At 39.3% G+C, this 25119-nt stretch overlaps 1 protein-coding gene across 1 annotated transcript in view; it reads left to right on the top strand.

Annotated features, from left to right (window-relative positions):
- lmbrd1 (LMBR1 domain containing 1) overlaps window positions 1-25119 on the top strand; it is a 90509-nt gene that overhangs the window by 5421 nt on the left and 59969 nt on the right. The window contains exon 3 of the mRNA XM_047350831.1: window positions 242-305. Coding sequence (XP_047206787.1) covers window positions 242-305 — 64 coding nt within the window. The remainder of the gene's footprint in view (window positions 1-241; window positions 306-25119) is intronic.

The raw sequence follows: 25119 nt of genomic DNA, 5'->3' as shown, positions 1-25119 counted from the left end.
TGAGGTCCCTGAATGTTTAATTTAATGATATTCTGAAGTCTATTCTTTGAAGTATATCTTTGAAAGGTAAAAGTCCAAACCAAATACGTATTTCCAAATGTTTTATTAAGTATTTTGTGTATTCTTATTTTTAATTAATCTCACTCTGTGATCTATATGATTGAAGATGCATCTTGTCCTTGATTTGAACATTTTACCTTTCTAAACAAAGCTTAATAAACTTTGTCCTTGCATTTTTCAGGAATGGGCTGCAAACAACGAGACAAGAGGACAAATTGAAGCCACCGTGCTGTATGGTTATTACAGTAAGTCCGTTGTACTAGCTGTCAGTATAAAATACAATAAACATGATGCAGATATGATGGAGATATATATATATAAATATATAGTTTCAATCTTTAAAGGATTATATCGATATAGGAGCTGGCACAATTTTACTTTAAATATAGGTGGGATATCCCATATCTTGTGATACCAGCTCTGTTCTGTTTGACTTGATGGTTGTGCCAGTTCCATTTTAATAACACCTGGGGCCTGTCTCATGTAATCATTGATTCTTGAGGGTTAGCACACAATCTGGGATTCACGCTGGCCTTCACAGTGGTGACTCATTTGCACTCAGCGTTTCTTCGATCTTTGTGGCAAAAGTAATGCTTTTTTATTTTATTTTATAAACCTATGCATATTGTAAAAAATACATAGCTTAGTTGAACCACTGCAATCCCAGCAGTTAGTATATAAAACTGTTACACTTCATTATACTAAAAGAAAGAATTTGAGCTGTAACGCTGACTATGTTTATAATAATGTTTTCAATTTTGACGGAAACGTGAACAAATAATTTGCACTAAATATCTGAAAGTAACCTAACAGGCGACCTGGTGTAGCTAAAATTTAATTTAAACCTTTCTCTTGATCCATGTTGACTCCAAGTGAGCGCTGCCTTAGTACTTAAGAAGCTTTAAAGAAAACATTATTTAACAAGGTTTCATGATTTTGTTACGCTTCCCTGTCTTGGACAGGCGCTGGCGGGTTGGGCAGGGTTTATGGAGACATGGAGATTATAACCATTTCTAGCTATACCCACTCCCAAATTCCCAGAATACCTGCCTGTGTCATTGTGATGCCACAATTTAGAAATATCTAAGTGCATTTAAAGATGAGATTAGAAATTAGTAATGTGGATGCTACCCAACTGGACAGCTGGTTAATGTGCACAGTACCCCATTTCTATGTTCTAAGCAGCCACATTAATGCACAAGTAGGTCTTTTAATATGGGTTATAAAGAGAAAGAACTGGTTGTTGTTAGAAAATATTTGCCTAATTTATCTTCTCCTTGTTTGTAACTACAGAGCCTTTTAAGCTTTTGTTTTGTTACAGTTTGCGGTTTTATAATATATGTAAGTTTGTACAGTAGCGTTCAAATGTTGCAGTTTTCATCAAAATGGATCTAATAAAAAAAAAATTTATCTGTCAAAGTAACTCACGATTCAAGGATCAATTAAAGCCTTTTGCCCAAATTCCAGAAAAAATATTCCAATTTTTGGATTCCTCCAACATAACTTGGAAAAAGTTCAGTATATTTGCTGCCAATTCCTATGGATAACTGGGTTCTTGTAATCTATGTATTTACATTTTGCATACATATTTAATCATCTGCATTACCGCGACTTCAACAGGTGGGCGGATAGTTTCATCAAGTGTTAAATGATGCTTAAGGCTTCATTGATGTTGATTTTGGCAGTAGTTGTTATAAACTCTTCTACCATGTTGTGCAGAAAGTCAGAACAATAGAAAAGAATTCTTCAACTCACAAGCTGGCAAGCAAGATTTGTTGATTGTGATTACATAGTTTAGGAAGAGTTTCAATCATTGTTTTTGCAATACAATTGCCAGTTCAAGTGTGCATTTTCCTGTAGAAACAGTTTTAAAGTCCTCTTCAAAGATGGGTTATAAAAATAAACAAGAGGTTTTTTTGTTTATTTTGGCTGTGTCTTGGGTTTAACTTTTTATCATTGTCTTTTGTTCCTTTAATTGCAGCTGGTATTGTTTTCTTCATTCTTCATGATTTGCCATTGTTGCTTCTTAATGTTGTATATAAATAAACCTGAGTTAGCCTAATTATTCTATACACATCCTCTAATTGCTTTGTGTACAGTCTGTAAAGTTCTCATAATCCGCGGAAGGTTTTGCTATCATCCAACTTTAACATCTGTTAATGAAGTTTGCTGACACGGAGTAGCTCCATTTGGTTTGCCTTTATTGAATAGAGAGAAGAATAATTTTTTGGCACATTTGTTTAGTCTACAACTATTATGAAAAAAAAAAACATAGATTACAGAAATCTGGTAATCTAGTAAAAACATCTGGTAATCTGCAAAAATCCATCTACATCTTCACTTTAAACTCATTGTATTTCCATATATTTGCATCCTTGATTTTCCTATCAAGGGACTACATGGCTTCGCTTTAAATTCAGTTCAGTTTGAACTATTTTCTGCCAAATTGTTACAAATATTATCTCAAAGCACTTTACAAGACAAGTAGGTCCAGTTAAAATCCTGTTATAGAGATCCAAATTCAGTTTAAATGAAATCAATTACATACTCTCCCATTATGATCCCAAATAAAATAGAGAACAATCAAAGTGAGTCGGTCATTTTCTAACCTTCAGCAGAACCAGGCTCTGTAGGAACAGCCATCTACTGCTATCAGCATGCGATTAAGAAGACAGAGTTCTTAGTTAATTGTAGCAATCAATGTGAATTTTGCCTTGTCCATAAGGGGAGCGCATTTAAGCAGAAGCTGTTAACCAATAGAACAATTTATGTAAGGAAAAACAAAAAGGTTAACAGAGTTAATCCAATCTAACTTTGTTCATAGAGCACTTTAAATCACCATAGTAGACTAAAGTGCTTTACAGAGTCAAAAGTAAAACACGGCTCACACAGGACAAAAATACAATTTAAGACATGAATGAATTTAAAAACAAGAAAAAAACACATCGTAAGACACATAAAATTAGGTACAACTATGAGATATGTAGAATAAAATAAATCATCTCCTTATGAAGTATTAAAAGCCAATAGGTGGAATAAGCAGAGCTTTAAAAGCAAACAATGAAGAGGACTGTTTCTTCCTCAGTTTAGGAGCTGCTTCAATAAAAGCACGGTCCCCCCTCAGCTTAAGCCTAGTCTTGGTGGCACTCAAGAGCAGCTGGTCAGCTGATCCGAGAGGGCGGTTAGGTTTGTAGGGATGTCGCAGCTCAATAAGCTAGGGTGTGGCTAGGCCATTCAAAGATTCAAAAGGAAATAAATTAATATTAAAATGGATCCTAAAATGCACAGGCAGCCTGTGGAATGAAGATAAAACAGGGGAAATGTGCTCATGTTTACAAGTGCCAGTTAAAAATCGTGCAGCGGCATTTTGGACCCTCTGCATCTGGTTGATAGAGGACCCACTATTCCCCATATAAAGTGCATTACAGTAATCCAGCTGGGTAGCGACAAAGACATGGATTACTGTCTCAAAGTGCCTCCTTGGAAGGATGGATCTTAGCTCAGCCAGGTGCCGCAAAGGATAAACACTGGTCTTAATGACTGTCCTGATCTGGCGGTCTAATTTGAGCTCAGGATCCAGTTTGACCAACAAATTCCTCACAGGAGAGAGCCTGGTAGTACGTCCAAAAACAATCACTTCAGTCTTGTTTTTAAATTTAAATAAAATAAAAACTAAGTGTCATCCAGGCCTTTATGTTCTCAAGACACCTAAGAAGTGGATTGATAGAGTATGCATTTGAAATTTAAGAGAGATGTAAATCTTTCACCTGTGTTGCAATGGAATTAAATAAAATGTTTTCTTAGTTTGGAACCAAGTTGGAGCAGATAAAGGGAGAAAAGAAGAGGTCATAAAACCAAGCCTTGTGGGACCCCATGAGAAAGAGGAGCAGAGGAGGATACTGCCCACCAAGGCTGACACAGAAGTTTTGGTTTGTTAAATGGGATTTGAACCACTCCAGAGCAATGCCCCTGATTTCAACCCACTGCTCCAAAGGATATATAGGTATATCATGACCCACTGTGTCAAATGCAGCCATCAAATCCAGAAACACAGGGGGAGACAGGCACCAGAGTGAGTAGCTTAAAAGATATCATTAATAACTTTTTAAAGAGCAGATTCAGTGCTGTGGAGTGTGCTTTAAAACCGAATTGAAAAGCTTCAAGAATGCTATGCTCGTTAATAAAGAAGATTAACTGACTATCTTCTCAAGGGCTTAATGGCAGCAGTTGCTGTTCCAATGATTTTTCAAGAAAGAGACACTGTTAAACAGAATTACTGGGCTTAACAGAACCACAGAAAGAGAAGATGATGTTAATGGAATGGCAGGAGTAGCTCATCTGATATCCCTCTCCAGTGGGACGCAGTGTCATAAACAGGCATTGAACAAATATAAAATTTGCTGTTAATTAATTAAGTGCAAATTTGTTACAGATCATAGAAAATAAAGGTGCTAAAAGTACCTGATAGCTACGTTCACGTACAATCTGTTTTAAAACTGCTGAATTTGACAACAAGATATTTCTTTACCAAGACACACCAATCAAAAAAGAAAAGAAGAAAGCTTTTTAAAATTATAGTGAAAGCAGAAATTTATTTTTTAATTACAATGGATAGTGCTTGTGACCATGCAGTCAATGGGCCATAGCATGTTACACAAATGCAAATTTAAAGAGATTAATATGGATCTGACATATCACTAAGTTGAAATGTTGCATTTAGAAAACAAATATTCCGTATGGTTAGTCTTTTTTGCAGGGCTGTGTCCAGTCACTAATTTGAACTGCCTGGAGCATCAGTTAGATTCAAGAAATTTGTCACATCTGCAGACTGGTTTTGTTATTACGTAAGTTTATGTTCTTGTAGAATCAACTTTAAAACCCAGTGCCTCAAAATATTTTGCCCATCGCTGGCGTGATAACACTAAAATAAATTGTAGGGGACAATATCTCTATGCAAAAGGTTGCATTGGGACAAAATTATCATTGAGTTCACCTGCCTGCAAAGGGAACTTTCTGGTGAATTGGTGTGTCACTGATTATCAAATCCTAAACCACAATTGACACAAAACTAGGCAGAAAAGTGTTTTTTGGGGGGGAAATTTTGCTTAATTAAAACCTAAAAACAGATAAAACAAAATAGACATAATTAAAGGAAAATAAGTTATATCATAGAATGTGTTTTTAATATTTCTGTGTTTTCAATGCAAATGCAGCAAAAGAAAGTCCCAAATTTTACCACCATAATTCAGGTTGGCAAAATGTTCCTGTATTGTAAACTAGTGTTTCCCTCTGTCCAAACAAAGTCATTCTGAACCAATATGTCTTTTTGTTGTTCATGCCCACAAATTATATTTTTACATCTGACTTCTTTATTTGTGTGTGCTTTGCACCAAACTATGTATGGTTCTAGTTTTTGCAGAAATTAATACATTTCCAGGATCTTCAAACTTTTAGGGACTGCTCTTATTTATTTTAATAATTAAAGTGCATGGTGTCGTTACACACTCTTATCGTTGCATATTGTTTAATATTAAGCTGATAAATCTGACAATCCTAGACCAGTAGTAATTTCTACAAGTTATTTTTGTGAGTTATGCTTGTTCCAATTAAGTATAAATGTAATCAACTCTTGTAACGTAGTGCAGAAATATTGCATTAGAAATTACCTTTCTAATCAAGAGCCTTAACCTTTTTACAATTTTATGATTTGTATCTGTTTTTATTAGTTTGGAAAATGTCATGGCTAGAGTTTATGCCAATCCTAAAAGAAAAAGTAAAATAAATGTCATTCTAGCTAGTTGGTTTATATTTTTTCCTCTTACTTTTAAAATGTTGTGTAAAACTTGATACTATCTTAAAATCCCTGGGTTTTCTTTAGAAGCACCACTTTGATATTTGCTAGTAGGTGGAGACCAACTTCCATGTCAAGCTATGCACTGCTTTGCTTCTAATCAAGTCGTTAAGGTTACATTTTGCTCCAGGACACAGCTGTGTCCATTTGTATTTCACAAACAGTATGATTACAGGGTTGACATAGAGTTTTATGCATCCCCTGGTGAAACATGTTTTTTTTCCAGAGTAGACTGATTTATATTCAGTAGCGATCTCAGTTAATAAGCATGTACATGCTCATTGATTTGAAGAGCTTTAAATAAATCATAAATCATTTGATCTTTGAATTCACATATTGTTTCAGACAGTTGTTCTTTAGTTATTTCTTGTAATTTAATGATGCTTATTTTTTGTATACACAAAAATGTATAAATCTTAACATATATGCAGCAAGTTTGTTTTTTTGTTGCCTAATTAGTCAGAGTTTAGGCCAGAATTTTCCTAATTGTAAGGCTTATTTTTGTTTTACTTTTTGTTTCATTTTCATCAGCACTTTGTTCTTCACTTTTACTTTGAGTCCCTTCAATTAGAGACACCTCAGGTTGTTATGCTTCACCTCAGAAGACAGATGTGGACTTCATTAAAACTGCAGTTTTCAAAAAAAAAAAAATATCAGTTTTAACATTTTCAGCATTAGCATATGTTATTATTGTGTATTAAAAAGATGTGATTTCTAAGAGAAATGAACTCAATTTCTGACAAAAACCAAAACTCCATGGAAAGAAAATTCAACGGGGGCTTAGTTCCTAATAAAGAATAATGGAGCTGTGGAGAATCCTCTATGGAATGGAGTTGGGTTCATTTTTTTCCTGGCTAACGTGTCCTTCAGTGTTCTTGTAGGGTCTATAGTCCATACACACAAGTGTGGCTTGTATGTTGATGCTAGAATAGCATATAATAGAAATAACATTTGTTGTCCCTTAAGTGGGGAAATTCAGGTGTGCCAGAAGCAAAGTGACAGGCAAGCCGAAGCATATAGATTCACACAAAGGTAAAAAATAGAAAGTCCGAATACGAGACTGTACAGCAAGTGCAAATTTCAGAATTAGAAAAAAAAAAAATATTGTGCAGTTATTTAAATATACTCAGATTCAAAGACATTTGCAACTGAGTAGAATAATTAAAAATGTACATATATATTTGTGCATAACAAACAACAACAGACTATAAGAAACAAAAAAAAACCCAGCTCAAATAGCAGCAGGGATCTAAATACTTATTGAGTTTTTTGGGAGCAGTGATGGTTATAAAGTCTAACAGTTGCTGGGTGGAAGGATCTGTGATAACGCCCCTTTGTCCCATAGGATACAGCAGTCTGTCACTGAAGGTGCTCTTCAATTGTGCAACAGGTTCATGCATGGGGTGGGATACATTGTCGTACAGTGGTGTTATTTTTGCTAGTCTTGTCTCCCACCACCTGCACTGGGTCAAAGGGGCATCCTAGGACAGAGCTGGCCTTTCTAATTAACTTATCAACCGCTTCACCTCAGCTGTAGATAAGCTGCTGCTCCAACAAACTACACCATAGAAGATGGCTGATGCCACCACAGTCAGTCAGAGCTCCTCTGACTGACTCTGCTCCCCTTGCTCTCCAAAAGATTCCAGTCTCTTCAGCAGGTAGAGTCTGCTCTGACCCTTCTTGTAAAGAGCATCAGTGTTGTGACTCCAGACCAGTTTATTGTTCAGGTGAACACCCAGTTACTTATAAGAGCCCACTATATCAATGTCAGTTTCCTGGATGTTCACCGGTGTCGGTGTGGTGGGTCTGCACCCACAGAAATCCACCACCAGCTATGAAACATAATAATAACTATGCTAGGCATGTATGTTGAGCCACGGAAACAGACCAAAAACAAGGACGAAAGTGTGAAACATTTGCATAAGGCTTGCAGAGTAAGGCTATGATCCCATTATTCTAAAATCTGCATTGCTGTCATCTACAAGAAAATGTAAGGGTGGTGTTGTATTCTTGTAGGACTAAGAACACAATTTCTATACAAATGCAAGTTCCAGTCATTGAAAAAACAAAAACAAAACCTTTGTATATTCTCTTATATTTCTGTGTGGATGCACCCAATGGTGCTCGAGTGTAGGTTCTGTCAAAAGCCAGTTTTGGTATTATCATGATTGATGTTGCTTCTTTATAGCCCCTCCAGGTACATAACACTTACTGTAGTTCTCATTTTAACAGCAGACTTGTATGCAGAGGAAATCTGACTATATTCAACAAGTTGTAGCAGAAAATTAATCTAGAATAGTACATAAATTGTTGCAACGCTCAATTACACAGTTTGACCTTGTCCGTGTTACTTCTTGCCATTTTGTTTTAAGTTTATGTGACATTTGGAATTAATATCAGTGAGACATTATTAAACAGTGTTAATTACAAATTGTTCAGGAATAAAGTGTATGTAAATTTAACTTGACAAATGGGGTGAATGTCTGCTACAGAGATGCCCACATGTTTTTATACAGCACACATTTGTGATCTAGCTGAAAAGGTTAGCTTTCAAGCTTGAGGTTTGTCCACTTTTACGTTTCCTCTGACTTTTCTGTACCTCAAAGCAGTGGTGCATAAGTCCCTCAAGCAACAGGGCAAACTACCCTGGGCCTCATGAATAAATCATTGGCTTTCTTCCGGCCTTGTCCTAAAACCATTTGTGAAAAAAGTAGCAGGACCGAAGGCAGTCCTTGTGCACACTACAATAACTTTGTTTTTGTCTTTAATAATTTGCCTGCAGACATACACTACCGATCAAAGGTTTTAGATACACTTTCTCTCTTAATGGGTCTGTTTATTTTCATGACTATTTATAATTAAAGTCATTATATACCAATTTGATCATAGTCATCAAATAGTGCAGTCAAGTTCTGTTTGTTATTCAAATTGATATCAAAGTTTTCTATCTAAGGAAACCCAGTAAATTGCATCGAGACACTGACTTGAAGCAATTACTTCTCCTTGATGAGTGACAGTGGACAGTCACTTGCATTGTGTCATTGAGTTTGCGGTAATCCCTCATACAGAGCATGCATGTAGCGACAAGAAACCACCAGTAGAAACTGGCTTAGTGTGAGCTGCTATTTGCCACGGCTGACTGGGGGTTTTGAGGCTGGAGCGTGCACACAGACAAAAAAACAAACAAACAAAGAAGCATTGTCTAGGAGTCCTTTTTTAATGTTAAATACAAAGTCAAGAGTTAATGGCAGTGGTAGCTCCTAGTGGTTTCATCCAGAATATGGATATATATAATCTCACATCTAATTTCATTTTATTGTATATTATTTATTAAAAACCTTTTCTGTGATACTACACTGCTCAAAAAAATAAAGGGAACACGTAAACAACACAATATAACTCCAAGTAAATCAAACTTCTGTGAAATCAAACTGTCCACTTAGGAAGCAACACTGATTGACAATCAATTTCACATGATGTTGTGTAAATGTAATAGACAACAGGGGGAAATCTTCGGCAATTAGCAAGACGAACTTAATAAAGGAGTGGTTCTGCAGGTGGAGACCACACACCACTTCTCAGTATCTATGCTTTCTGGCTGATGTTTTGGTCACTTTTGAATGTTGGTGGTGCTTTCACACTCGTGGTAGCATGAGACGGACTCTACAACCCACACAAGTGGCTCAGGTAGTGCAGCTCATCCAGGATGGCACATCAATGCGAGCTGTGCCAAGAAGGTTTGCTGTGTCTGTCAGCGTAGTGTCCAGAGCCTGGAGGCGCTACCAGGAGACAGGCCAGTACACCAGGAGACATGGAGGAGGCCGTAGGAGGGCAACAACCCTGCAGCAGGACCGCTACCTCCGGCTTTGTGCAAGGAGGAACAGGAGGAGCACTGCCAGAGCCCTGCAAAATGACCACCAGCAGGCCACAAATGTGCATGTGTCTGCACAAACAATTAGAAACTGACTCCATGAGGATGGTATGAGGGCCCGACGTCCACAAATGGGGGTTGTGCTCACAGCCCAACACCGTGCAGGACGCTTGGCATTTGCCAGAGAACACTAGGATTGGCAAATTTGCCACTGGCGCCCTGTGCTCTTCACAGATGAAAGCAGGTTCACACTGAGCACATGTAACAGATGTGACAGAGTCTGGAGACACCGTGGAGAGCGATCTGCTGCCTGCAACATCCTTCAGCATGACTGGTTTGAGTGGGTCAGTAATGGTGTGGGGTGGCATTTCTTTGGAGGGCCACACAGCCCTCCATGTGCTTGCCAGAGGTAGCCTGACTGCCATTAGGTACCGAGATGAGATCCTCAGACCCCTTGTGAGACCATACGCTGGTGCAGTTGGCCCTGGGTTCCTCCTAATGCAGGACAATGCTAGACCTCATGTGGCTGGAGTGTGTCAGCAGTTCCTGCAAGATGAAGACATTGAAGCTATGGACTGGCCCGCCCGTTCCCCAGACCTGAATCCGATTGAGCACATCTGGAACATCATGTCTCGCTCCATCCACCAACGTCACGTTGCACCACAGACTGTCCAGGAGTTGGCGGATGCTTTAGTCCAGGACTGGGAGGAGATCCTTCAGGAGACAACTCATAATAACTCATAACCATCATACAGACACGTGGAGGCCACACACAATACTGAGCCTCATTTTGACTTGTTTTAAGGACATTACATCATAGTTGGATCAGCCTGTATTGTGTTTTTCCACTTTAATTTTGTGTGTGACTCCAAATCCAGGCCTCCATTGGTTAATAAATTTGATTTCCATTGATTATTTTTGTGTGATTTTGTTGTCAGCACATTCAACTTTGTACAGAACAAAGTATTCAATGAGAATATTTCATTCATTCAGATCTAGGATGTGTTATTTGAGTGTTACCTTTATTTTTTTGAGCAGTATATTTTCATTTTGTTTTGTTAGTTTGTTTTGATCCCGGTTTGGACTCATTGACTTCTATAAAACTACACAATATGACTTCAGGTCAAAAACTATACCACTTAACTGACCTTCTGCTGTTAAATACTATTACATTGAGTAATCTAATCAAATTTATTTGAGGCTGACTTAGAGTAGGATGTAGAAAATTAGTTTCAATTGTTCAGATGTCAAAGGGGTAACAAAACATCCCCCTGATGGACTAGTGTTTTGTACTTGGAAAAAGTGGGGTACGAAAAGACCAAAACTGTGAAGGGTAGAAAAAGTGTTCAATAGAAAGGGCTAAAAATTCATAGGTAAAAATATCTCGTCTAACTTTTTATATTTTAAAAGAAACTGTAATAAAGAAAATACAAATGTTTGTCATGCAGAAAAACATTTGTACTCATTGTTCTCATTGTACTGCATCTGTCTACAGATGAGAACATGTAATTAACATTTGCATAAAGACCTCAGTGATATGAATTAATTGATATTATTGCATAGTTTTCATAAATAATTATTTAAACACGAATAAGTGAATAACATTTGCTTGCTATTTGACTAAAATTCAATATACTGGTCCTTCTCAAAATATTAGCATATTGTGATAAAGTTAATTATTTTCCATAATGTCATGATGAAAATTTAACATTCATATATTTTAGATTCATTGCACACTAACTGAAATATTTCAGGTCTTTTATTGTCTTAATACGGATGATTTTGGCATACAGCTCATGAAAACCCAAAATTCCTATCTCACAAAATTAGCATATCATTAAAAGGGTCTCTAAACGAGCTATGAAACTAATCATCTGAATCAACGAGTTAACTCTAAACACCTGCAAAAGATTCCTGAGGCCTTTAAAACTCCCAGCCTGGTTCATCACTCAAAACCCCAATCATGGGTAAGACTGCCAACCTGACTGCTGTCCAGAAGGCCACTATTGACACCCTCAAGCAAGAGGGTAAGACACAGAAATAAATTTCTGAACCAATAGGCTGTTCCCAGAGTGCTGTATCAAGGCACCTCAGTGGGAAGTCTGTGGGAAGGAAAAAGTGTGGCAGAAAACGCTGCACAACGAGAAGAGGTGACCGGACCCTGAGGAAGATTGTGGAGAAAGGCCGATTCCAGACCTTGGGGGACCTGCGGAAGCAGTGGACTGAGTCTGGAGTAGAAACATCTAGAGCCACCGTGCACAGGCGTGTGCAGGAAATGGGCTACAGGTGCTGCATTCCCCAGGTCAAGCCACTTTTGAACCAGAAACAGCGGCAGAAGCGCCTGACCTGGGCTACAGAGAAGCACCACTGGACTGTTGCTCAGTGGTCCAAAGTACTTTTTTCAGATGAAAGCAAATTCCGCATGTCATTCAGAAATCAAGGTGCCAGAGTCTGGAGGAAGACTTGGGAGAAGGAAATGCCAAAATGCCAGAAGTCCAGTGTCAAGTACCCACAGTCAGTGATGGTCTGGGGTGCCGTATCAGCTGCTGGTGTTGGTCCACTGTGTTTTATCAAGGGCAGGGTCAATGCAGCTAGCTATCAGGAGATTTTGGAGCACTTCATGCGTCCATCTGCTGAAAAGCTTTATGGAGATGAAGATTTCATTTTTCAGCACGACCTGGCACCTGCTCACAGTGCCAAAACCACTGGTAAATGGTTTACTGACCATGGTATCACTGTGCTCAATTGGCCTGCCAACTCTCCTGACCTGAACCCCATAGAGAATCTGTGGGATATTGTGAAGAGAATGTTGAGAGACTCGAGACCCAACACTCTGGATGAGCTAAAGGCCGCTATCGAAGCATCCTGGGCCTCCATAAGACCTCAGCAGTGCCACAGGCTGATTGCCTCCATGCCACGCCGCATTGAAGCAGTCATTTCTGCAAAAGGATTCCCGACCAAGTATTGAGTGCATAACTGTACATGATTATTTGAAGGTTGACGTTTTTTGTATTAAAAACACTTTTCTTTTATTGGTCAGATGAAATATGCTAATTTTGTGAGATAGGAATTTTGGGTTTTCATGAGCTGTATGCCAAAATCATCCATATTAAGACAATAAAAGACCTGAAATATTTCAGTTAGTGTGCAATGAATCTAAAATATATGAATGTTAAATTTTCATCATGACATTATGGAAAATAATTAACTTTATCACAATATGCTAATATTTTGAGAAGGACCTGTATATCACACAAACACAAGAGATAAATAAAAAGGTTGACATTCAATTATTTTGTATGGGTTAAACTTTTAAAAGCAATAGTGCATTTTTCCCAGTAGATGATCTGCATATAGAGTAATGACCATAATAACCTGCCATAACCTGCAGGCATACACCAGCAGCTGCATACTGAGCACGGTTTGCTTTTATTGGCTCTTGGCATCAACCTAAACTCAGTTTGTCTAGCTGAAAATGAGTGCTAATGGATACATTGGTGAAGCAATGAGCATGTGCATATTGAAAGCAATGCCCTGTCACGATCACAGCTGGCAAAAGGCAAACCTTCTGTAACAGCAACATTCATTTCCCTGCAGCAGAGAAAAACCTTTTCTGAAAATGGTTTATTTTGGAAAAGAGGAGGTGTTTCTATGTCTGGAACACACTTTGTTTCTGACTGATACCACATGGATGCTTTTTTGAAGTATGCTACTGATCTAATGGATTAAGATGTAATTAGAACGATTATTTTTTCTCTTTGGTCTTATTTTTCCATTCACTGGTCTCATTTTCAGTTCTTAAATTGATCATGCTATGATTTAGCTGAAAGCATATGTACAGTTGTTTTTTTTTTTCTATATTTCTTACAAAATAAACAGTTTGAATTATTGTTTTGATCTTATTTGTGATTTGTGACCAAATTGGAAGTCTGAAATAATAGTGATATCTGAAGCCAGTCTTCTTATAGAAGCTGTTTAAGTTTGAAGAAAAGAGAAACTGATGTAGTAACCTGTTTGCATTCATTTGCATTTATTTTTGTTGCTTCTCATGCTGATGATTCACATTATCACCTCAGGGTGTTGAGCAAAACATGCCAAGTGGTTGATTACGTCTTTGTGACATGCTTTTCGGAGAGATATTTTTGGATTGTCTGGACTGTCTTTCTTGATATCAGTTTGCTCCAAGACAAAAACACCCCATCTTAAAATGGCACCCTTCTGTGGATGTTTTCTCTTGGTTTATTGCATCCACTTAATATAATAGGTCAGTAGTTTCAGTTGAGGGAAGCTTTTCTCCCTGCTGCAGAGAACCTCTCATTTTCTATTGCAGTGGTCTTCTCTGAAATAGAGATGGACACCATCTGCTTCGTCGAAAGGGGTTAAGTAATATTATTTCTCAGTGATGGTAGGGAGGATTTAGTTTGGGCCAAACCACCATGTTTGTTTTCTATTTCAGATGACACACACCATTAACAGATATACCCATTGTTGTGATATTGACCACAACATATGATTTGAATACTGGAGAAGGGAGTTTTGTTGGGCTTACGATGTATTTCCATATGATTCTGTTTGTTGTTTCATTGTTTTAGGTGAGTGGGTGACGGCAGAGTGAGGTTTTCTCTCATGAATTGTTGGTACAGTTTAGAGGTTAACAGATATGTTACTCTAAATATTTGTTCTTCTTGTTCAAATACTTTTTTTCCTGAACACTTTCAGAATATTGTGTTTTTACTTCTGTACAGTCACCAATCACAACAAGACCTTGATGTTGGGTTATGCTGTGTTAAAAACTTTGCCTAGAGCTTGTTTAAGGAAAGAGAATTTAAGTACACCCTTTCATCAAACTTTTTGACAGGTGGGTGGGACTTCCGGTGAGGGCGGGATTTCCGGTGGGGGGCATATGGGCGCCATGTGGTTGCCACGTGGGCAGGAGGTCACGTGGTCAAGCAGGTGGTGTGTCCAAGGGGGGCGTAACAGTGGATGCTGATTGGTTGTCGTCATTAGGGGCAATACCTTAAATGAGTCAATTAAAACACAGGGGTGTGTTTGTTATAAATAGAACAAGACAAATATGGTATTATCGGAAACTGTTTGGCATCAGCACCAATTAAAAATAGAGGGGGTGTGTTTGTAAGCATCGTTAAACCTTGAATAACCCAATGAAAACAATAGGGCGTGCCTTAGTGTTTACTTTAAATACAGAGATAAAACTCTGCACTTTACATGCAGCATTCGTTGGAAAAAAAAGGACACCCGTTCAACAATGGCTAGAGTTAAGAGAGTTTATCGTCAAGCGGAGGAGAAACGCAACGCGTGCCAAGATGATGATGATGAACAAGCAACTGCATCATATACTTCCTCAACGGAGATACCTATCGGAATTCCCGTCGTGACATACTCTACCGATGATGAGGATCCAAAATCAACTTCAACAACCATGGTTGAAAATCAGACCTCGGTTCGGCCAAGAGGTATGTCAGTTCTGTGCGAAACCCCAGTGACCGTCTACCAGTATTCATCCCGTGAATTGAATGCTCCTAAGAAATCAACATACTACATCTGCAGGGTACAAAGACCCCCGTTCAAGACTCTGCAGGAAGAATGGTCTTTGGAGCCATATGGCCTGGTTGGCAGCTGGGGTTATATTTTCATGTATGAAATAGGAGAGCTTTGCCTGTATCAATTGGATCAAGACGAGGTATTTAATGGATCACTGGCTCTGTGTACACTCACCCACAGCGACTGGGCTGTGTTAAAGCTTGCAATCCCGCACCTTAATGATAGCCCTGAAACAGTCTCAAGGCAGGAGAGGGAGAAAGAAGAAGAAGAAGAAGAAGAAAATGAACTGTCTCCTCGACCTGTAAAACGGGCGAGAATGTTTCATATACCATCCGATGTTGAAATAGCTGAGAGAGAACCTCTCTTTAGCGCAGTGTGGGGGTCAAAAACCACAGCAAATGGCCGCTGGTCTTTTCGGGCAAGCAGACGCAGGAACAACCGGACGAGTCCCTCAGATCTGTTTGTGTTGGAGGCTTTCAATCAGGACTGCGGCGTATTCAAGACAATGCTGGCTCTGCCGTTTGAAGCTTGGGCAGAGAAGATGAGTGAAATTGGACATCGTCTTTCCGACCTTTTCCAAAAGTCACGAAGTTGGATCGATGTCATGTCAGTGAAAAAAACGCTGACGTTTCCTGTTTTACGTTTAGAACGAACCCTCTTCTGAGGACACGCCCCTTCCTATGATATATACGGGGGGATAACTGCAAGCTCACAGACACTGAGAATCGTATCATGAGAATGAGTGGACCGACACCATACAGGGATCTCTACAACCACCGAGCAGAGATCCACTTCTCTCCTGAGCACGATGAAAGCTTCAACATTGGACCATATCATCCGCCTTCCCCTGACCTCTTCTCACCATCCACCTCAACATCCTCATTCTCAGAAAACCACTACAGTCCTGCATCACCTACAGGATACAACATGAAATATCTACCGCTTTCTCCAGACCTCTGCTCACCATCACCGCTATTCATGGCTGAGTCTGTAGACGCGAATGTCCTGCCTGAAGACATGAAGGTGGTCGTGGAGGAGGAGGTAGCCACCGGCTACTCACCCTCTACCGAAGCCCCTACACAAACCCTGGAACCGATGGAGGACCCTCAGCCTTCAGCAGAGGATGAGAGTAACCAGGAGGACGAAATTGACGGTTGGTTCTCAACCACCCTCATCAATACGGTGAAAACAGCGATACTTCATTTATTCAACATAACCTCTTTGAACTATCTCAGAGAAACCTGCTATGGATGTATAACGAACCACCCAAGCCAGCGTCAACACCATTGCCTGGAGGTACTGGGGGAGGATTATTACCAAGTCAACTTTCAACGCATCGTACGACGACTCGTAACCCCCAAACTCATTCCTGCTATTCAGAATCTTCTGGTACTTCGAAGCATACAAGCGGATGACTTCAGAGTTAAGACGATTGCCAAGACGGTTTTATATGAACTGAAATCGGTACAAGGCATCCACAGTGCAATAGCGCACGTTTATGATCGCATGGTCGATGAGAAACATCTCAAACAACTTAACTCTGTTTCAGAGTGCTATGGACTGACAAACTGATCTCACATGTTTGATGACTTGTTGTTGTATCATTTTTTTTTTTAGTATTCCAGTACTTTAGTTAATCTGCATTATATGATTTTTCTTCTTTTTTCTTTTTTACTATTAAATACAATTAAAGTAGGAACATAGTAACCTTTCCCAAAAAGTGTTGTTTAAAAAAGCTAGTAGTGTTTGAATTCATCTGCATTTTATCTGATTTTGTTTTCTGGTTGTTTTTTGTTTATATTAAATAAAAAATAAAAAATAAAAAAAAATAAGGATAAATCTACCCTCCTGTGTGTTTTTTCTCATTATTTAACAAGTAATCGGCAGAGATGGCAGGAAGACGGCTGATGAAGAAAGTATATTATAGCCCTTCAAATCCGGGAAGTTTTGGGGGTGTAGATAGGCTGAGGAGGGTTATGCAAGATGAAACGGGAAAGAAGGTTGCGGTTGAAAAAGTTAAAGATTTTTTATCAGGAGAAGATACCTATACTCTACATAAACTTGCAAGAATAAAGTTCCCGAGAAACAGAGTTTTTGTCACCAGACCATTGAGGCAGTTCCAGGCTGATCTCTGTGACATGCAAGCTCTGGCCATGGAAAATGATGGTTATAATTATTTATTAACAGTCATTGACATCTTTTCAAAAAGGGCGTATGTACGAGTTTTGAAGAGGAAAACAGCCGCTGAGGTGGTAAAGGCATTTGAATCAGTTTTTACAGAAAGTCAGATTCCCAAAAAACTTCAGACTGATGCCGGTAAAGAATTTTTTAACAAGAAATTTAAAGTTTTAATGGAGAAACACGGTATTGAACATTTTGCCACAGCGAGTGAAGCAAAAGCTTCAGTGGTCGAGAGATTTAACCGCACATTAAAAACAAGGATGTGGAGATATTTTACAGCTAACAATACCCGGCGGTACGTCGATGTACTGCAAAACCAAGCTAGAAGCTACAACCATTCCTACCACTCCAGCATTAAAATGAGCCCTATGGAAGTGACCCCTGAAAATGCCTTTCAAGTGTTTCAGAATCTGTATGATGTCAAGTCCAACAGATATTGCAAGGACTCAGTGACAACGTTTAAACAAGGGGATCTTGTCAGAATATCCAAGGTCCGTGGAGTGTTTGACAAAAAATACGAACAGAGTTTTACGGATGAAGTGTTTACAGTCTATGACCGGATACCCCGTTCTCCTCCTGTATACAAACTCAAAGATTTGGATGGAGAACCTATCGAGGGTTCCTTTTACGCTGAGGAACTTCAAAAAGTAAAAATATTTAACGACAAGATGTATCAAGTGGAAAAAATATTAAAACGACGTACGGTCAAGGGAGTCAAACAGGTTTTTGTAAGCTGGAAAAACTGGCCTGAGAAATTCAACAGTTGGATCAAGTTTGATGAACTTCGAAACGTATAAAAAAGGTTTGCACTAAACCTCACAGTTGACACAGCATCATGAACCGTCAGGTAGAGGATGATGGCTTTTACGTTACTCTTCCATCTAATGCTAGCATGGAAGTGTTTAAAAATAATACCAGTTCAAGTTTCCGTGTAAATTTAGCTCAACATATTGATTTAGAAGGCCAATGGATGGTTGCATTAGCCGAGATTTCATACCCTCATACATGGCATAATTTACCGGATTATGATGCCTACTTTGAATGGAGGAAGGTTGGTGATGTGGAGATCAATACGCAAAGGATCAGAAGTGGCTACTATAACAGCGTTGTTCAACTCGAGACAGAGATGGAAATGTTTTTCAAAAAATTGAAATCGGGTTTACGCATTAAATTCAGCAAAGTTCAAAAGAGATTTGCATTTCAAGCAAATAGTCCGTATGAAATACGCTTCTTCAGCACTCTAGCTTATATGATTGGCGTGAAACCAGGGGAATGGATTCATGTTTCTGAACCAAAACTGGCTCCTTTTCCGGCGGATATAAAGGCTGGTTTCTATCACCTATACTGTTACAGCGACGTGGTCAGCCCACAAATAGTAGGCGACACTTTTGCACCTTTACTGCGGACCGTCAAAGTACAAGGCACATTCAGTGATATGATTACTCAGACGTTTAACCCCGCCCACTACCTTCCAGTCTCCAGAAGACATATTGAAAATATCAATATAGAAATTAAATCGGACCAAAACGTTCCTGTAAATTTCGTCTATGGAAAGACCGTCATAAGACTACACTTCAGACCGGTGATATCACAACGTAGCCTGAGATAAATTTTATTTGTATAAACTATTCCAGAGATATGTATATAACCTCTAAGATTGATTGGTTATCATTCATATTACGCTGGTCATTCAACACTGCATCAAGCAGGCAAGAGAGAACATGGCACATCTAAGTCTGAGACGTGATCCAAATCGCTTTGTAAATTACTATGTAAGTCAATCAGGCGGTAATCTGCCAGGGTTTTATGGGGCCCCGGTCATGTACGGACGCGGAATTGGATCATTATTTTCAAAATTATTCCGCTTCGTATCCCCTCTGGTTAAAAAAGGATTTGCAATTGCAAAACCCCATCTTAAAACGGCTGCATCAAATATCGCTTCGGATGTCATCGGTAGAGCCGTGAGTAAAATGAGTGGTTCTGCACACATCGACGGTCAAGAAGGTTCAGGAATTATGGTTTTATCCAAAAGACCCAGAACAAGACCCCCTGGTGATCGTTTAAGGACGGTTAAAAAACAACGACAAACGCGAAAAAGGAGATCAGTCGCAGCTGACAAACGAAGAGGAAGGAAGTCATCCGCAAGTTTTGATATATTTAAATAATGGCTCTTTTACATAACAAATCATCAGAGTGCACGCTGGCAGAGTTGGACTTATTTTCTGCCCCGATGACGCAGCTATCGATCGAAGATAAAATTTACACCGAGATCCAGCCTTTATCAGCAATCACTGATGGAGGGCCGATCGAGTTTTTCATTCCGGGAGACGGAGAAAAGTATCTGGATCTCAACGATACGCTGTTGCATCTCAGAGTGAAAATTACTAACGAGAATGGAACAAACCTGCCAGATGATGCACCTGTAGGGCTCATCAACTACCCGTTAAACACCATCTTCAGTCAGTGTGACGTCACTCTCGGAGATCGAATGATTTCACAATCCAGCGCTACACATCCATATAGAGCCATGATTGAGACATTGTTAAACTTTTCTGAGGATTCTTTAAAAACCCAGTTTAGCTCTGGTCTTTTTTATAAAGACACTGCAGGTGCTCTGAACTCTATTGTTACAACTAACGGCCCTAACCAAGGTCTTAACAGCAGAGCAGGCTTTACGGCAAATTCCAGGGAGGTACATCTCCTAGGCCCCCTGCATGCCGACATATTTTTCTGCGAGAGACTTCTTTTAAACTCTGTTGACCTTAAAATTAAACTTACAAGAGCCAACAATGCCTTTTGTCTCATGGGAGCAAGAGACTCCACTTACAAACTCAGGATATTAGGAGCATCTCTTTTTATCAAAAAAGTTGCTGTCTCTCCAGCTGTACGACTGGGGCACGCTTCAGCTTTAATGAAAGCAAATGCTCTGTATCCACTTTCACGTGTGAATGTAAAAACATATTCCATCCCTGAAAATTCAAGGGTATGCAACCAAGAGAATCTTTTCTTAGGCATCTTTCCCAAGTATGTGGTGATTGCGTTACTGGATCATGACGCTTTTACAGGAACACGCAATCTCAATCCGTTTGACTTTAATCATTTTGATATGGAATATTTAGCTTTGTGTAAGGATGGCAGACAAATTCCTGCTAAAGCCTTCCAGCCAAATTTTAACCAAGGTCATTCAGTGAGAGAGTATTACAACTTGTTTACGGCTACAGGACGACATCTAAAAGATCTTCCACTGAGTATATCACGTCAGGAATTTAATCAAGGATACTCTCTATTCACATTTAATCTTAACCCGGGTGAGGACACAGATGCTCTATCTCCAGTTTCCAGTGGGAATTTAAGATTGGAAATGCGCTTCAGAAACCCGTTGCCATATACCACCACGCTGATCATCTACGCTTGTTATGATTCTATTTTAGAGATTGATTCAAAGAGGCGTGTGCTGGTGGATTATTATTAATCTAATCAGGCATGAATAATCATGAAATTGAGAGCCTGATGCGTCATCTGCTGGGAGATTTGTTTTGCGGTGTGTGGCCGTGCGACCAGCTGCCGCTGCTAGCTGACAAATTCCCAGGGCCGGCCTACTTTATCGTGAATACACATCCTTCACACATGCCGGGGGAACACTGGCTAGCTCTGACATTGGATGAGAATGGTCAATCCAGCTTTTTTGACTCTTATGGATTCTCTCCGGATTTCGAGTTCTACCCGTCAAGCATCGTAACATTTTTAGAAGACAGATCCTCAAAAATATTGTATCATAATAATCAGCTTCAAAACACTTTGTCCACTGTGTGCGGTCACCATTGCATTTTTTATCTATGTCATAGAGCGTGCGGATTATCAATGCAGCAAGTGTTGTCGAAATACACCGGAGATGTGATTAAGAATGATTTAATGGTATCTAACTTTGTGAAAAAATATCAGAAATGTGTCATTAATCAAAGTTGTACATTTTATACTCACGGAACATGCTCTTTGGAGATGTTTCTGGATTGTTATGGAATTTAAAATGTCTAATTTTTTTTTCATTGTTTGTTTTTTTTTCTTCTTATGATTTAATATTTGTGTAATGATATCATATGTTAGTGTGTGAAGTAGAGAACGAAGTTAGACTTGAAAAATATAATCAATAAATATTTTATTGAATAAAAAGAAATAGGCTACATGTTTCATTTTCTTATAACGGTTTATGGTGAAAATGTAATCCATCGTAGTGTCGTCTTACGAAGATACTTTTTTGATCTCCCATCAGCATTTTTTGGATCTTCCAGCTCAAATCTCGACCAGTGGGGAGAATGAGTTATCTGCCTTCTTCTTCTTTTTCTACTCTGCTTAACGCTGGTGGGTGTACCCCCATTTTCAATCGATGTACCCTCTGTTTTGAAACGTCTATATTCTTCACGAGCATAAGGGTTAATGACTGAAGATATAGGGATGTTTACTTCTGACATGGAGTGTAGAAAATCAGACCATCCTCGGGTTTGTGATGCTCCAGATTTTTTAAACGGAAGCATGAGATTTTTCAACAAATCAATCATGTGGGACCCTTTTATAACATTCCCTTTAAATACAAATTCACCTCGCGAAGTCCAACTCTCACTTCTTTCGGATAATTTCTTCAAAATGTACTCGGCATTTTTACGATTGTGTTTAGGAAGGCTTTTCAGTACTTCCGTAAGAACCTGATCCTTAGGGGCCTCGTCCTGCCCTGGGCCTTGTTTTTCTTGGGACCGCTCATGTTCAGGAACCTCTGTGTCACGCTGCAGCGTTAAACTGACCCGCTGTTTTTCTTCTTTGACACCTTGCTTAAGTAAAGTCAGATACCTCTGGAGAAGAGCATCGTATCTCTTGATTTTTTCATAAGAAGTCAAACCCGGCTCGTTTAATATCGCTCTCATTTCAGCATCCAAATTCTCCTCCGCCGTCTGTCTGATGGACGTGTCTGACTGGGTCAGACGCTTGAATTGATGAGGGGAAATGAGAAACATCTTCTGCGATGTTCTGAGAGACATTATCTCCTGATGATTCCACCCACTAGATCACCGATCAAGGGTGCAAGAGCCGTTAAGATGGGCAGAATAAAACCACCTCGTTGCTTTTTGAGAGCCAACTGTTTAGTTTTTATCCCGGTTCTTTTATCACCCAACAATCTGATGATATGTCTTTGTTTCTTTCATTGTCGGTGTTGAGAGGGTGATAGTTTAATGTTACCTTTTAGGATATTCAGTGCAATCTCGCACAGAGCCTGAATAAAGTTGGGAGAGCAGTGTGCGAGAATATCTTTACGTTTCTGTGGACAGGCCTGGTACAAAGCTCTGAATAATGGTAAATTCCTTTTTATACGCGCTGACATGATGACTTACTTTGTTCTGGGTACGTACACAGCAGGCCACTGCTGAGGAAGTATCCCCGTTCTCAGTCTGAAATGTTCTGGGCAGGTAGGCGTAAAATCGATGATTAAATATCCATGAGCTTCTCTCGTTGCGTCTTCAAAACTCTCCAAGAAGAGACCCTTTTGAGATGGAAACATTTGGCGGGCCAGTATATTCAGCTGGAGTTTATCTCTCGGGTTCTTAAACAACACCATATAATTACAGTTCAAACTAATAGTGCGACTGAACTTTCCCTGATGAAATACATTCTGAGTCAACATCATAACACTCATATTACGATGGTGACGAAACTGGGTAAAGACCTTCATCACGTTTTCATCATCTGAGGCTTGAGCAATAACATCGTCTAGAATGATCAAATGATTCTGATCAGGAGGAAACAGGTTTTCATCTTCAAAAGAATGAGGCAATCCTTCCACAAAGGTAATATTTTTATTCATCTTCTGCAATTCAGCATACATGGGTTGAAAAGATGTGTAAATCCATACAATATTTTCTGGAACAATATCCATGACATGATTACAGTTTTGTAAAATACTTTTTACAAAGAAAGTTTTCCCGCAGCCGCTGGGTCCAACTATCATACATGAGAAAGGGACTCTAAATCTAGGATCAAAATCAATCTCCTGTAAATCCATGTGACTTTTTATTTTATTTCTTCTTCAACTCTAATAACCGAAAGGCAGAGTTGTCCCGTCAGAAAAAAGACGTCTCTTATCATACACCAGTCGAAACTTTTTAAAAAATGTCGCGTTTGTCAAACGGAATCTCTTTTTATCCCTCCTGATCGTGTGCTGAGGGATTTCAATGACACCCTCACTTGACCCCTGTAAGTAGCCCTCGACCAGCCCTTTGATGCTGTCAAAATTGACCCTCTCGCTGCATTCATGCGTCTGAGTGATGCCTTTAGCACGTATCATTACATTTTTACGGTTTTTGGTCTGGTATGCATAACTCTTGGGTCCTGTCGATGCAAACTCCGAAATGCTGTCACCATCTAACTCGTCAGTAAGATCACCCAGATAATTCCCCAATTCCAGAGGAGTTTCACCACTTTTTGTCACATAAATCAAACTGTCCGTGTCAATATAAATCAATCTGTCCTGTAACTTCTCCATGCTGCTGAGAAGTTTTAAACGTGCATAAGCGGTGGTGAATGCTGCTATAAACACATTATTTGTCTTACTTGGTGGATATATGACATGTTTATTGAAATTCCACTGCACTACACACATTTCAGGGTTGAAAAAATGAAAATAGTTAACCCTGTATTTACTCGAGAACATGAAGCTGAAAAAGTCTTCAGGGTTAGTGATGACTGTGGTCTGAGACAGATCACTTCTTTGCGCAAATTTCCCCCAAAAACTGTTTAAACACAATTTTGCAACCTGCCTTTTGGCAGGATTCATCTCGATTTTCTCAGGGTCTAATTGGATGCCCTGATGCAGTTTGTAGTCGCTTATATACTTTGACTTACTCTCCTGATCCACTGCATCAGATGGATAGCCTGAAGCCTCCTGCTTACCCTTTAAAAAGCAATGAATGTAACCTTTAAAGATTGTATCACTTCTCTTTTCAAAATGCCACACCTCTGTGATTTTAGCAAGACGATAACTACACTCCAAAGCTTTACATAGTTCTACAGTCACCCAAACTCCCGTCAGAGCTCTTTCTTGATCATTATGCATGCAGGGACCTGACTGGTAATTTAATTCAGCGCATGAGCGGCAGAGAGTGAACACAAGTTTACCTTGGGATGTTCTGTAAGGTAAAACAGGGAACAACAGGTTACGTGGTGGGTAGACCACAGCTTTGATTATACCGAAGTAGCTGCTGGGGTCATCAAAATCTTTGTAAATGATGGTGGGGTGTCCGAGGGGAAAAACGCAGTTGGCGTTTACATAAGGGTACAGAGATGTGTAATCCACATAGTGTACAGTTTCATCCGGTTCCGCTGTGTACCTCAACTTCATAGGACAGGTGCGTCCACCATACAGCGCATCCCGGGGGGATAACGGTTCGGGTGCATTAACTTTCTCAAGAAAGCTGATCACCCCTGGGTCTGATTTTTTCATTTCAATCCACTCATGCTCCCATATGACTTCGAGACGAAGGCCGTACACAGTTTGTAACACCTTGCTTCTCTCAACAGTGGCTGCGTAAAACTGTTCAAATGCGACCCC

This window comes from Girardinichthys multiradiatus, chromosome 22 (assembly GCF_021462225.1).
Source record: "Girardinichthys multiradiatus isolate DD_20200921_A chromosome 22, DD_fGirMul_XY1, whole genome shotgun sequence".
NCBI classification, from domain to species: Eukaryota; Metazoa; Chordata; class Actinopteri; order Cyprinodontiformes; family Goodeidae; genus Girardinichthys; species Girardinichthys multiradiatus.
The sequence above is the reverse complement of the archived record's forward strand: the minus strand, read 5'-3'. Positions and strand labels throughout refer to the sequence as shown.